The sequence below is a fragment of the Protomyctophum parallelum genome, assembly GCF_964188405.1.
Source record: "Protomyctophum parallelum genome assembly, chromosome: 22".
In the NCBI taxonomy this organism is placed as follows: domain Eukaryota; kingdom Metazoa; phylum Chordata; class Actinopteri; order Myctophiformes; family Myctophidae; genus Protomyctophum; species Protomyctophum parallelum.
The window spans coordinates 16,380,241-16,393,030 of record NC_139714.1 but is presented as its reverse complement, the minus strand read 5'-3'; the positions used below and the strand labels follow the sequence as shown (position 1 = coordinate 16,393,030).

The following is a 12,790-nucleotide window of genomic DNA, read 5'->3' as shown; positions in this document are numbered from 1 at the left end:
AACTAGACTAAAATGTTAGGAAGGGACAAGAGATCCAGTTTTCTGCTGGGTTGCATGCTGAAAATAGCAGATAAACAATCTCACAACGCGTCGCAAAAGTGTAAAATATGTCATTACAACGACATCAAGGCCTGTCAAAACACATTTTAGTCAACTAAATCACTGTAGATTTAGTCGACTAAAATCTTATGACATTTAGTCGACTAAAACTAGACTAAACACTAGAACATTCCAGGTGACTAAAATGTGACTAAAACTAAGTGAAACTATTCAAGAGACTAATGACTAAAACTAAAATATAAATTTGCTGCAAAAACAACACTGGTGGTTTGCCAAAAACGCGAGACGAGACAGAGAGTAGATACTTGTATCGGAAAAGTTTATTGAGACAAAAGGCAGAGGAACGCGATGAGCACTGCAGGGGATAAATACACAAGGGTTTGCACTAGGAACGCTTAAGGAAATAAACGACTAGGAACTAATTAAGATAATCACACATGGAGCCAGCCGTGCAGACCTTAGGTAACACCTATTCAGCTCAAGGAGAACGGGTATTAAACGCTGCGTTCATTTCACAACAAATGGAGCACAGCTGTGAAGTTAAGCCTAAAAGTACAATAACGGAAATCAGGGAAACGCAATAAGATGTCACTGTAACATAAGAGAACACGGGAGACGTCTGGCTCGTGACGAAATCCACACACGGTTTGTTCCACGTTGCCACGACGAGAGGGCTCAACAACAAACCAGAACCCTGCCTTGTAGTGTAATGCCATTGGCTCATAACCCATTTTGGGGCGGGAACCCCTTTTGGTGTTAGCATTATGCTTTAGGCTATTGAAAAATAGCAGATCTACAAGCTTGTAGGTCTGCTATTTTTGAAAAATCGACTGACATAGAAACATAGCTTTTTCAGAAAACTGTCAGGATGTAGAAGACATTTGTGACCGGGGACAGTAGTTTAGCTAAAACAAGTACATTATCACGCTATATTACATATCGATGCGATCTGCGTTATTATGACTTTAATTTTCATGGCAGGTACATTGACATAATGTTACAATGTTTACATTAAATTAATTTGAGTCTTCTTCTTCTGCTATTGGAATTAGGAAGCCATTTCAGCATGTTCCATTGTTGTGATCACCAGTGCCCCCATCTTTAGCATGAATTAGCTTTAGGCGGACCGAAAATAAACACACTTTTTTACAAAATATAATTGTTAATACTTCTTTCTCTGCTATTTCGGTTAGCCAGTTAGTAAAAGACTAGTATTATCTCCAAAAACGATTGTGTACTAAAAGGCGGATTTTAGCGGAATGTGCATACTTTAGCAGGGAAGCTGTATTTTCTGGTTAGCATTGGTTAGCATTGGTTAACCCAATGGTTAAAACATTAGACATAGTGACTTGTTTAAGCAATTACAACGACTTAATGACACTAAAACGACTTTCTGATGGAATAAAAACATTCTTTAAAGGACCACTTCACCACTTTCAACCTATCTTCATAATAGGTCCTCACTAATAATCACGATAAAATGGCATGATTTTTTTCTACTCAGTCTGTGTCTCATAGGAGGGCTGTCGGCAGTTTAGAAACCGTCTTCCAGTGACATTATCATTTGCAGATTATTTTTTTACAAAATAAACAAATGTTTTGATTTTCATTATCGTGAGAACGATGGCTTCCATTTTCGCATTGCAACTTTTCAGGACTAGAAAGCCTGCAGTTTTTTTATTAGCTTGTATTCCCCATCGATGATGTCACTGGAAGACGTTTTTGAACTGCCCACAGCCCTCCTATGAGACACAGACCGAGTTGAAAATAATTGCAGCATTTCTTTCATGATTATTAGTGAGGACCTATTATATGAAGATAGGTTGAAAAGTGGTGAAGTGGTCCTTTAACATTCCAACTGTGTTAATGTGGCTAAAAACAAAAACCACCACAAAAAGAAGAAAAAAAGTATTTCGGTCTATTGTGAAGTTTCATTAGAGCCGACTTGTGGTTGAAAATACTGGGAGGCGCGGTCACATTTTTTAGAATCTGATCTCAGGTCAAAATGGGATCAAGGGCTGTGTTCTCTGCGGTACGAGGGTTACAAATTGAAATGTGGCCTCGATCACTCGTTACTTGGTATTTGGTAATGAATGTCTAAAGAGGATAAATCTGACACAGCTGGTCTGGCTATTTTGGAGGGACTAGTAAATGTCACCCCGGCGTAGGAGACCGTTCCATTATTAGTGTGTGTCGCGGGATGTTTTATGCTGTGGTGGAAAGTAACCAAGTACATTTAACATTTACTTACTGTACTTAAAGGACAACTTTAGTTTTTTTTTTCAACCAAGGTTCATGTTTTTGGTTGTTATTAGAGAAAGTAAAAGGTGAGTGTTTTTTCATTTGCTGCTTTCTTTCGTTTTAGGAATTTTAGCTGTTTTTGACAGGGGGGGCGGGGGCATTCGAGCATGGGGCTAAACATGTATTTTTTTTTTACAAAATATGGCAATTTCATTTTTTATTATTTACTATAGTCCTACTAGACCCCAAGAAATTACATCTGGCCACAAAAGATCACAGGATCTACTGAATGTGAAGGTAGCCACACTGTAATAGGCTCAATATGTCAGTTTGACACATTCAGTAGATCCCGTGATCTTTTGTGGCCAGATGCAATTTCTTGGTGTCTATTAGGACTATAGTAAATAATAAAAAAATAAATCGCTATAACATTTTGTAAAGTAATATATATTTTGCCCAATGCTCGAATGCCCCCGCCCCCCTGTCTAAAACAGCTAAAATCCCTAAAACGAAAGAAAGCAGCAAAATAAAAATTACACTCCTCTTTTAATTTCTCTAACAACCTAAAACATGAACCTTGGTTGAAAAAAACTAAAGTTGTCCTTTAAGTACAATTGTGAGGTATATTTTTAATCTACTGGAGTACTTTTTTAGTACTGATTTTCATTTTACTTCTATTCCACTATACACCTCAAAGGAAATTAATGTACTTCAACTGCACTATAATTATTTGAAATCTTAATTTGATTTACCATTTACTTTTTAAGATTACAAAACCTCTTCAGACAGACTTTCAACAGATTTTAATACCTTTTTATACATTTTTGAAAACTGAATTGTTTTGATAAAAAGCATAATGAGTACTTGTACTTGTGGTACTTGATCTTATTGATACCTTTACTTAACCCATTTTGGTCGGGAACCGCTTTTGGTGTTGGCATTATGTTATGTTTTATAGCTATTGAAAAATAGCAGATCTACAAGCTCATAGCGCGCCACCGAGTGGCGTGCTACGAGCTTGTAGGTCTATTTTTGAAAAATCAAAGAACCACTGACATAGAAACACAGCTTTTTCAGAAAACTGTAAGGATGTAGAAGACATGTTTAGAATCTGACCTCAGGTCAGAATTGGTTAAAATTAGTACTTCTTCCATCACTGGTTTAATGACCTCGTCTTCTTCTTCTCTGCCTTTCAGGCCTGGCGTGGTTGCCAGGTTTGTTGCCACTGACGGAGGGATCACACGGATCTTTCCCAAAAGGTAGGAACTGACGTGGGAGCTCATGTTGGGTATGGTTATGGTTATGGTTATGGTTATGGTTATGGTTATGTAACCACTTTTAACCCCCAGAGAGTCGCCCCCTCCTGGTTTCTTTTTCCCCCTGAGAGGGTCCCACTAAATATGTTCGGGGCGGAACAATTGCAACAATCTACAAGACCACACAACGCAGATGTTTGTCCCCTGAATAGGGATGCTAAGGTTGATTTCACCAGATGTTTGTCCCCTGAATAGGGATGATCAGGTTGATTTCACCAGATGTTTGTCCCTGAATAGGGATGATCAGGTTGATTTCACCAGATGTTTGTCCCCTGAATAGGGATGATCAGGTTGATTTCACCAGATGTTTTGTCCCCTGAATAGGGATGATCAGGTTGATTTCACCAGATGTTTGTCCCCTGAATAGGGATGATCAGGTTGATTTCACCAGATGTTTGTCCCCTGAAATAGGGATGATCAGGTTGATTTCACCAGATGTTTTGTCCCCTGAATAGGGATGATCAGGTTGATTTCACCAGATGTTTGTCCCCTGAATAGGGATGATCAGGTTGATTTCACCAGATGTTTGTCCCCTGAATAGGGATGATCAGGTTGATTTCACCAGATGTTTTGTCCCCTGAATAGGGATGATCAGGTTGATTTCACCAGATGTTTTGTCCCCTGAATAGGATGATCAGGTTGATTTCACCAGATGTTTGTCCCCTGAATAGGGATGCTCAGGTTGATTTCACCAGATGTTTTGTCCCATGAATAGGGATGCTCGGGTTCGAGTGTTTAACAGCACTGGAATGACTAGTAGATTTACGACTAAGATCTTTGGATAATGAACTAGAAGAGGTGTGCTCAGTTGCAACCTTTTTGCATGTTAATGATGTTTGGGAAACCCTGGGGGTTTTTATGTGTTTTTAGATATGTTAGTCTTTCAAAGTGTCCAATTCCTTCCTCGACTACTATGCTTTGGTGCACTGCTCCTCCTTGTGGATAGGGGAGGGCTGTCTTACTGAGACAACATGACTACAATCCCCATAATGCTTTGGTCCACTGCTCCTCCTTGTGGATAGGGGGGATAGGGCTGTCTTACTGAGACAACATGACTACAATCCCCATAATGCTTTGGTCCACTGCTCCTCCTTGTGGATAGGGGGGACAGGGCTGTCTTACTGAGACACCATGACTACAATCCCCATAATGCTTTGGTGCACTGCTCCTCCTTGTGGATAGGGGGGATAGGGCTGTCTTACTGAGACAACATGACTACAATCCCCATAATGCTTTGTGGATAGGGGGAGGGCTGTCTTACTGAGACAACATGTAGTCCAGGAAGGAAGTGAGCCCAGTGTCCACTGCCCATGACATGGAGTCCATGGACACTCTGAAATACTGAAATATCTAAACACAACTTATTACCCCTGTTAAAAACCCCCAGGAAAGGGTTTCTTGTCTCCCAAACATCATCATTGCAAAAAGGGCTGAACAAGCAAGTCTCTGGATAATGAACATAAGAAGAGTTGTGCTCAGTAGGGTGCAGGTCCCTGCCAGGAGGCATGGCCTAATCATCTAAATAATCATAGAGTAAATACTACCTACTGTACAGCCATGAAACAGTAGAGCGCCAGGTCATTACCAGTTGTACATCTCCCATACGCTCTGTGTGTCTCTCTCTCTCTCTCTCTCTCTCTCTCTCTCTCTCTCTCTCTCTCTCTCTCTCTCTCTCTCTCTCTCTCTCTCTCTCTCTCTCTCTCTCTCTCTCTCTCTCTCTCTCTCTCTCTCTGTCTCTCTCTCTCTCTCTCTCTCTCTGTCTGTCTCTGTCTCTGTGTCTCTGTGTCTCCCTCTCTCTGTCTCTCTCTGTCTCATACACATTCATTGTCTACCTCTCTCTAACTGTCTGTTAGATTGCCGTCATCCAATTAGGGCTGCAGTTATTTCAATTATCGATTACTCTATTTTGATAAATTAAAATAATTAAGAGAGCAGTTGTATTTATGCATGTCAACGAATCGACCTGAAGAAAATCAGATTCTTAATTTTTATTTATAATTGACTAAATCAATTGGTCAGATTAACCAATTTAAGCCCATATTAATAAAGCACTTTATATCGTATGTGTTGCACAAAAATAATGAAAATAGCCGATCTACAAGCTCACAACAATGCCTTTAGATAATCTATTTTGCTATTTTTGAAAAATAAAATAAATAAGAATCACGGGCGTGAGCTTGTCGATCTGCAATTTTCAGCGAAAGCTTTCCCCACATTTAACCCCTTTTTGGTGTTAGCATTATGCTATGCTTTAGCTATTGAAAAATAGCAGATCTACAAGCTCATAGCACGCCACCGAGTGGCGCGCTACGAGCTTGTAGGTCTGCTATTTTTGAAAAATCGAAGAACGACTGACATTTTTCAGAAAACTGTCAGGATGTAGAAGACATTTTTAGAATCTGATCTCAGGTCAGAATGGTCTAACAGAAACCAGAAAGGACCCTGGCATATTAGAGCCCTGCGGGACTCCCTGTCATCCGTAGCGGGTTTAAGGGCTCAAACCCTGTATTATAACTTTGTAAAGCAGGGGAGGGAGTCTGCTCTCGTTTCCTTCCTTCCACGCCAAAAGGCTTTAGTCTAGAAACGGCAGATCTGATCTACAAGCTCAACTTGCGGATCATGGGGTTCAAGTGGTTATAATACCGAGTCAAAACGTCGTTCGTGATACTATAGACCGCCATGTCACCATAACGACGGTAATAAACAAACAGGAGCAGCTGTGGCCGTTGAGGACCGGAGAGTTGGTTACCGAGACGACACACACGGCTCTTGTTTGCTGTTTTATTATGCATATATTCTACAATAAGTGAAAGTAAAACATATAAACACGTACTAGCCTCCGTTTAACCCATTCTGGGCGGGAACCCCCATTTTTGGTGTAAGCATTATTATGTCATGCTTTAGCTATTGGAAAAATAGCAGATCTACAAGCTCACATTGTTTTCATCCGCCGTTTTTGACCACTGTTCTAACCCCTTTTGGTGTTAGCATTATGTTATGCTTTAGCTATTGAAAAATAGCAGATCTACAAGCTCGTAGCGCGCCACTCGCTTGTAGGTCTGCTATTTTTGGAAAAATCTAAGAACCACTGACATAGAAACATAGCTTTTTCAGAAAACTGTCAGGATGTAGAAGACATTTTTTTAGAATCTGATCTCGGGTCAGAATGGGTTAAGTGGTCATGGTTATAAGAACGATACTGTACACTGTACTGTATATCAAATAACAGGCTTGGAGGAGGGATAACACATTAAAGTTAGGGCCTCACGTGCTGTGTGTGTGTGTGTGTGTGTGTGTGTGTGTGTGTGTGTGTGTGTGTGTGTGTGTGTGTGTGTGTGTGTGTGTGTGTGTGTGTGTGTGTGTGTGTGTGCGTGTGCGTGTGCCCGTGCATGTTTTTACAGTGCTGGGTTTGATTGGACAGAGAATGCAGAGACATACGAGACGAGTTACTACAAGAGATGTCTGGACAACGACCTGTACATCTTTACTCCGACGCCCCTGAAGCCCAACGAGAATGGTACCGCTAAAATAAACGCACGTTGTGAGGGACTGACTGTGTGTGTGTGTGTGTGTGTGTGTGTGTGTGTGTGTGTGTCAGTGTTGTTTTTGGCAGCAAATTTCTATTTTAGTTTTAGTCAGTCTCTTGAATAGTTTTCACTTAGTTTTAGTCATCACCCGGAATGTTTTAGTGTTAGTCTAGTTTTAGTCGACTAAATGTCATAAGATTTAAGTAGACTAAATCTACAGTTGATTTAGTCGACTAAAATGTATTTTGATGCCGTCGTAATGGCTGATTTTACACTTGCTAAGAATAGCCGATCTACAAACAAGCTTGTAGATCTGCTATTTTCAGCATGCAAAGTGTAAAATGACTTATACTGGATCTCTTGTCCACTAGTCCCTTCCTAGCATTTTAGTCTAGTTTTTTTTAGTTGACGAAATTGTCAATAATATATTTAGTCTTAGTTTTAGTCATCATAGCTTAGTGTTCATTTATTTTCCATTTAGTTTTCGTCAGAGGAAAAAGGTAGTCGACGAACATTTCTCGTCTTAGTTTTAGTCGACGAAATCAACACTGGTGTGCGTGCGTGTAATAATTCCTTTCTCTGTCTCTCGCCCCAGTGAGTGACGATACAGTTCTCGTCAGCAGGGTGGTGGATATCACTCTTAATGACATCACTGTGAAACCAGCAGGTGAGGACACACACACACACACACACACACGCATGCCCCGAACCCACCTCGAACCCGGGTCTGCTTCGTGCACTAGTCCCTCCCTAATATTTCTGTCTAGTTTTTCTTTGTTGACGAAATTGTCAGTAGTAATATAGTTTAAGTCATCATGGTTTAGTTTTGATTTAGTCAGTGCAAAAACACACACACACACACACACACACACACACACACACACACCGTGGTCCTGTGATCCTCTGCCAAGTCTCTCTTGTCGGAGTTCAGAGTTCAAAGTTAAGGCTGAGGTCCAACATGATGTAGAATGCTCCTCCGTTTGATCTCCTAGTGGTCGGTGTGAAGCTGGACATCAGCGCCTGGATGGCCCGCTTCATCAACACCACCACCAAGACCAACGTGAGTAGAACGCCGTCAGCAGAACCGGCCTCGTCCAATGGCACGCTGTCTCTCTTCACGAGAACATTCAGCCGTCCAATGGCATACGGTGTCTCTCTTCACGAGAACATTCAGCCGTCCAATGGCATATGGTGTCTCTCTTCACGAGAACATTCAGCCGTAGCCACGAGGAGGGACACAAAGGAATCGTCACAAATGAAATCTTTTTGTTCCCAATCTGTGATTTTTGTGAAACACTTGGTTTTTCCTAAACAATTGGTACAATATGATGATGATGATGATGATGATGTTTAATATTACCATTCTAAGAGAGAAGTACTACCGTAGTAGACAACCCGCAGCAGTCCAGGTTCAAACAAAATCAAGGCTCGAAAGTATAAGTTGAAATGAAGAAGATGCCAGCACTCATTATATGTCCTTTTACATGACTTTTATTTACCTCTGAGACTGAAAACGTACGCGTTTCGGCCTGTCTGGCCTTCCTCAGCGTTTGACATATATTACCATTCTAAACCTATGTTCCTGTTGTTCAGTTGACGAAATCACACATTGAAGCTTTAAAGCATTAGGATTTTATGGAAGAGTTTTCTGGACGTTGTGTTCCGTTGCTGGATTGACAGGATTAGAATCCTCTGTAATCTCATAACTGTGTGACCTTTAACCCCATGCGTGTGTTGTGTTTTCAGTGCAACGATGAGATCTGTGGCTGTGTGAGGAATGACGAGGTGAGAATGACTCGAACCCTAGCCTGCCTGTTCTGGAACGGGCAGGCGCTTTTTGTAGCCCATTTTTTCACCCGGTGCCAATAATTGTCTAAACTGTAATCCTGGGTGCTATACTCGCCCTCTGACAACCTGGGGAGAGCCCTGAACTGAACTTGACTCCATGTTCTCTTGTGATTCCAGCATGTAGACTGTGTCCTTCTGGACGACGGCGGCTTCCTGGTGATGTCCAATCGAGACACCTACGTCGACCAGGTGAGTTCTCACATTTATGACGGACACAGGACGGCGAACAGTGTAACCACTGTGCAGAACTATACAGTATTTTTGAGCGGTGCACACCGTGTGTCCCTATTTCTGTGTGTCCCTATGTCTGTTTAGAGTACGACCTATTGACCCCTGCAGATGATTGGGGGCGCATTCGGTCACACACTGATGAGAGAGAGAGAGCGCACACACACACACACACACACACACACACATGCACATACAACACACACACACACACACACACACACACACACTGACCCATTGATCACTGCAGCACACACGCAGCCTGCACCGCTCAGTGCAGGCTGTCACACAGGTGTGATTACAACAAGCTCACTATGCATCGCATCATGACACATTATTGCTTTTCCCCAAATTGATTATTTAATTAAAATCGATTATTTTGTACAATTTTATTTTTTTATAATTGATTAAATTGATTAGCTGATTATTGATTATTCTAAACCCAAAGCTGCCTTAACCCATTCTGGGCGGGAACCCCTTTTGGTGTTAGCATTATGTTATACTTTAGCTATTGAAAAATAGCAGATCTACAAGCTCACAACAAACAGACCAACCTGTCTTAAACTCAGCTTAGCCCCGCAGCGACCCAAACAACAAATAAACAACTCTGAAGACCCTCTCGAACCCTATTTGACCCACGTTTTACGACCCCTAAAGGACACGTACACGCGCGCCTCTCCCTTTGCTCATTCCTCCCGTCCTAAAATGCGAGCGGTGTGCGAGCGGCGTGGGCCCCCGGTGGTGCGTGGGCCCCTGCTGTAGTGTGGGCCCCTGCTGTAGGGCCCCTGCTGTAGCGTGGGCCCCCTGCTGTAGGGCCCCTGCTGTAGTGTGGGCCCCTGCTGTAGGGCCCCTGCTGTAGTGTGGGCCCCTGCTGTAGGGCCCCTGCTGTAGTGTGGGCCCCTGCTGTAGGGCCCCTGCTGTAGCGTGGGCCCCCTGCTGTAGGGCCCCTGCTGTAGTGTGGGCCCCTGCTGTAGGGCCCCTGCTGTAGTGTGGGCCCCTGCTGTAGGGCCCCTGCTGTAGTGTGGGCCCCTGCTGTAGGGCCCCTGCTGTAGCGTGGGCCCCCTGCTGTAGTGCCCCTGCTGTAGGGCCCCTGCTGTAGTGTGGGCCCCTGCTGTAGGGCCCCTGCTGTAGTGTGGGCCCCTGCTGTAGGGCCCCTGCTGTAGTGCCCCTGCTGTAGGGCCCCTGCTGTAGTGCCCCTGCTGTAGGGCCCCTGCTGTAGGGCCCCTGCTGTAGTGCCCCTGCTGTAGGGCCCCCTGCTGTAGGGCCCCTGCTGTAGTGTGGGCCCCTGCTGTAGGGCCCCTGCTGTAGTGTGGGCCCCTGCTGTAGGGCCCCTGCTGTAGGGCCCCTGCTGTAGTGTGGGCCCCTGCTGTAGGGCCCCCTGATGTAGGGCCCCTGCTGTAGGGCCCCCTGCTGTAGGGCCCCTGCTGTAGGGCCCCTGCTGTAGTGTGGGCCCCTGCTGTAGGGCCCCTGCTGTAGGGCCCCTGCTGTAGTGTGGGCCACTGCTGTAGGGCCCCTGCTGTAGGGCCCCTGCTGTAGTGTGGGCCCCTGCTGTAGGGCCCCTGCTGTAGTGTGGGCCCCTGCTGTAGGGCCCCCGCCGCTGTAAGGCCCCCGCCGCTGTAAGGCCCCTGCTGTAGGGCCCCTGCTGTAGGGCCCCCGCCGCTGTAAGGCCCCTGCTGTAGCGTGGGCCCCTGCTGTATAGGGCCCCCGCCGCTGTAAGGCCCCTGCTGTAGGGCCCCTGCTGTAGGGCCCCCGCCGCTGTAAGGCCCCTGCTGTATAGGGCCCCCGCCGCTGTAAGGCCCCTGCTGTAGCGTGGGCCCCCGCCGTAGCCTGAGTAAATGTTTTTTCATGCGGGCTCCACGCGCCTTCCTAATCAGGGCTGGGTGTGCGCTGGATAAATCAGCCCCCCTCTGAAGTTTGGCAGCGGCACTAAAACCCAGAGACCTGAGGTCTTGTTTGGAGAAGGACCGTGTGCTCTCAATCATAATACCTACAGGAGCAATCCCCCCATACCCAACACACACACACACACACACACACACACACGCACACGCACGCACGCACGCACGCACGCACGCACGCACGCACACACACACACACACACACACACACACACACACACCTTCTGTCTCCATCTCCCCCTCTCTCTCTCTCTTTCACTCTGTTCCTTCTCTGTCTCTTGCTGTCTTTCGTAGAAATGCTCCGTTAAACAAATGAATGGAGTCAAAATGAATGGAGTCAAAAGTACAATATTTAGCTCTGAGATGTAGGAGTGTATAATTAACAAAGAATAGGAAATACTCAAGTAAAATAATAGTACCTCAAGATTGTGGTTAAGTCACGTTCCTGAGTGAACGTGGCCGTGCGGTACCGTCCAGCTCTCCGTCTATCTCAGGTTGTCTCTGGTTTCTGGGTCCGGGCCGCCCCGCAGGGAGCCTGCAGACAGCCAGCGGGGCTGTGAATGTTAACCCGTTTGGACCCGCAGGGATCCATTCTACAGAATGTCTTCTAAATCCTGACAGTTTTCAGATGTTTCTATGTCAGTGGTTCTCAAGGACCCCCAAGATTATATGGATTTGGATTTGGCCGCCGACCCCCATCTGAGAATATGTTGTTCCCAGAAGCAAAGATTTGAGTTACAATTTACAATTTAGGCATTTAGCAGACGCTCTTAATCCAGAGCGACTTACATTAAGCAAGAACAAAAAAGCATGGGAATACATCACATAAAAAGCAATTATCATGAAACATGCTTAAGTAAGTAAATAAGTAAAAAATGTTCGCTGTGAAATAATATATATTCAAAGATTTGCGCCACATTTTCAGGATTCTTCAAAAAAGAATAGCAGATCTACAAGCTCATAGCTCATAGCACTCGGTGCCGCACTATGAGCTTGTAGATCTGCTATTTTTCAATAGCTAACGCATAACATAATGCAAAAAGGGGTTCCCGCCCAGAATGGGTTAATTCATTATTTGTGTTATTGCAACGGGGAAAGGGGAGACGGGCTCCCTGTGCCGTGTGGATGGGAAGATTTTTATTTCTTTTGGACGTCGTAATAGTGTGTGTGTGTGTGTGGGGGGGGGGGGGGTTACTGTACTGGAGGGGGAGGAGGAGGGGGGGGGAGGTTGTTACGTGTGGAAGTACTAGCAGAAAAAGATTGTCTTTGTATTCTCAACTCCTTTTACAGTATGGGCACTTAACGCATTTTGGAGCGAGAACCCCTTTTGGTGTTAGCATTATGCTATGCTTTAAGCTATTGAAAAAATAGCAGACCTACAAGCTATTTTCGACTGACATAGAAACATAGCTTTTTCAGAAAACTGTCAGGATGTATAGAAGACATTTTTAGAATCTGATCTCAGGTCAGAATGGGTTAATACTTATACATACATGTACAAATGTACCTACCGTACACACACATATGTACATCATGTAAACAGAGACACAGAGAGAGAGAACAGTTACAACACTTACATATCATTTCCTTGTGGGCAAATAGCCTGTACATACAGTACAAGAAGCACAACTACGATAGCTGAGGCACTGTCACTCACACACACACACACACA

At 44.4% G+C, this 12,790-nt stretch overlaps 1 protein-coding gene across 1 annotated transcript in view; it reads left to right on the top strand.

Annotated features, from left to right (window-relative positions):
* The window catches only part of cacna2d1a (calcium channel, voltage-dependent, alpha 2/delta subunit 1a), a gene marked incomplete at its 3' end in the record, with an annotated part of 155,204 nt that overhangs the window by 126,562 nt on the left and 15,852 nt on the right, over nucleotides 1-12,790 (top strand). Inside the window, 6 exon segments of the mRNA XM_083794557.1 lie at nucleotides 3,498-3,560; nucleotides 7,019-7,134; nucleotides 7,740-7,811; nucleotides 8,137-8,204; nucleotides 8,891-8,929; nucleotides 9,110-9,181. Coding sequence (XP_083650683.1) covers nucleotides 3,498-3,560; nucleotides 7,019-7,134; nucleotides 7,740-7,811; nucleotides 8,137-8,204; nucleotides 8,891-8,929; nucleotides 9,110-9,181 — 430 coding nt within the window.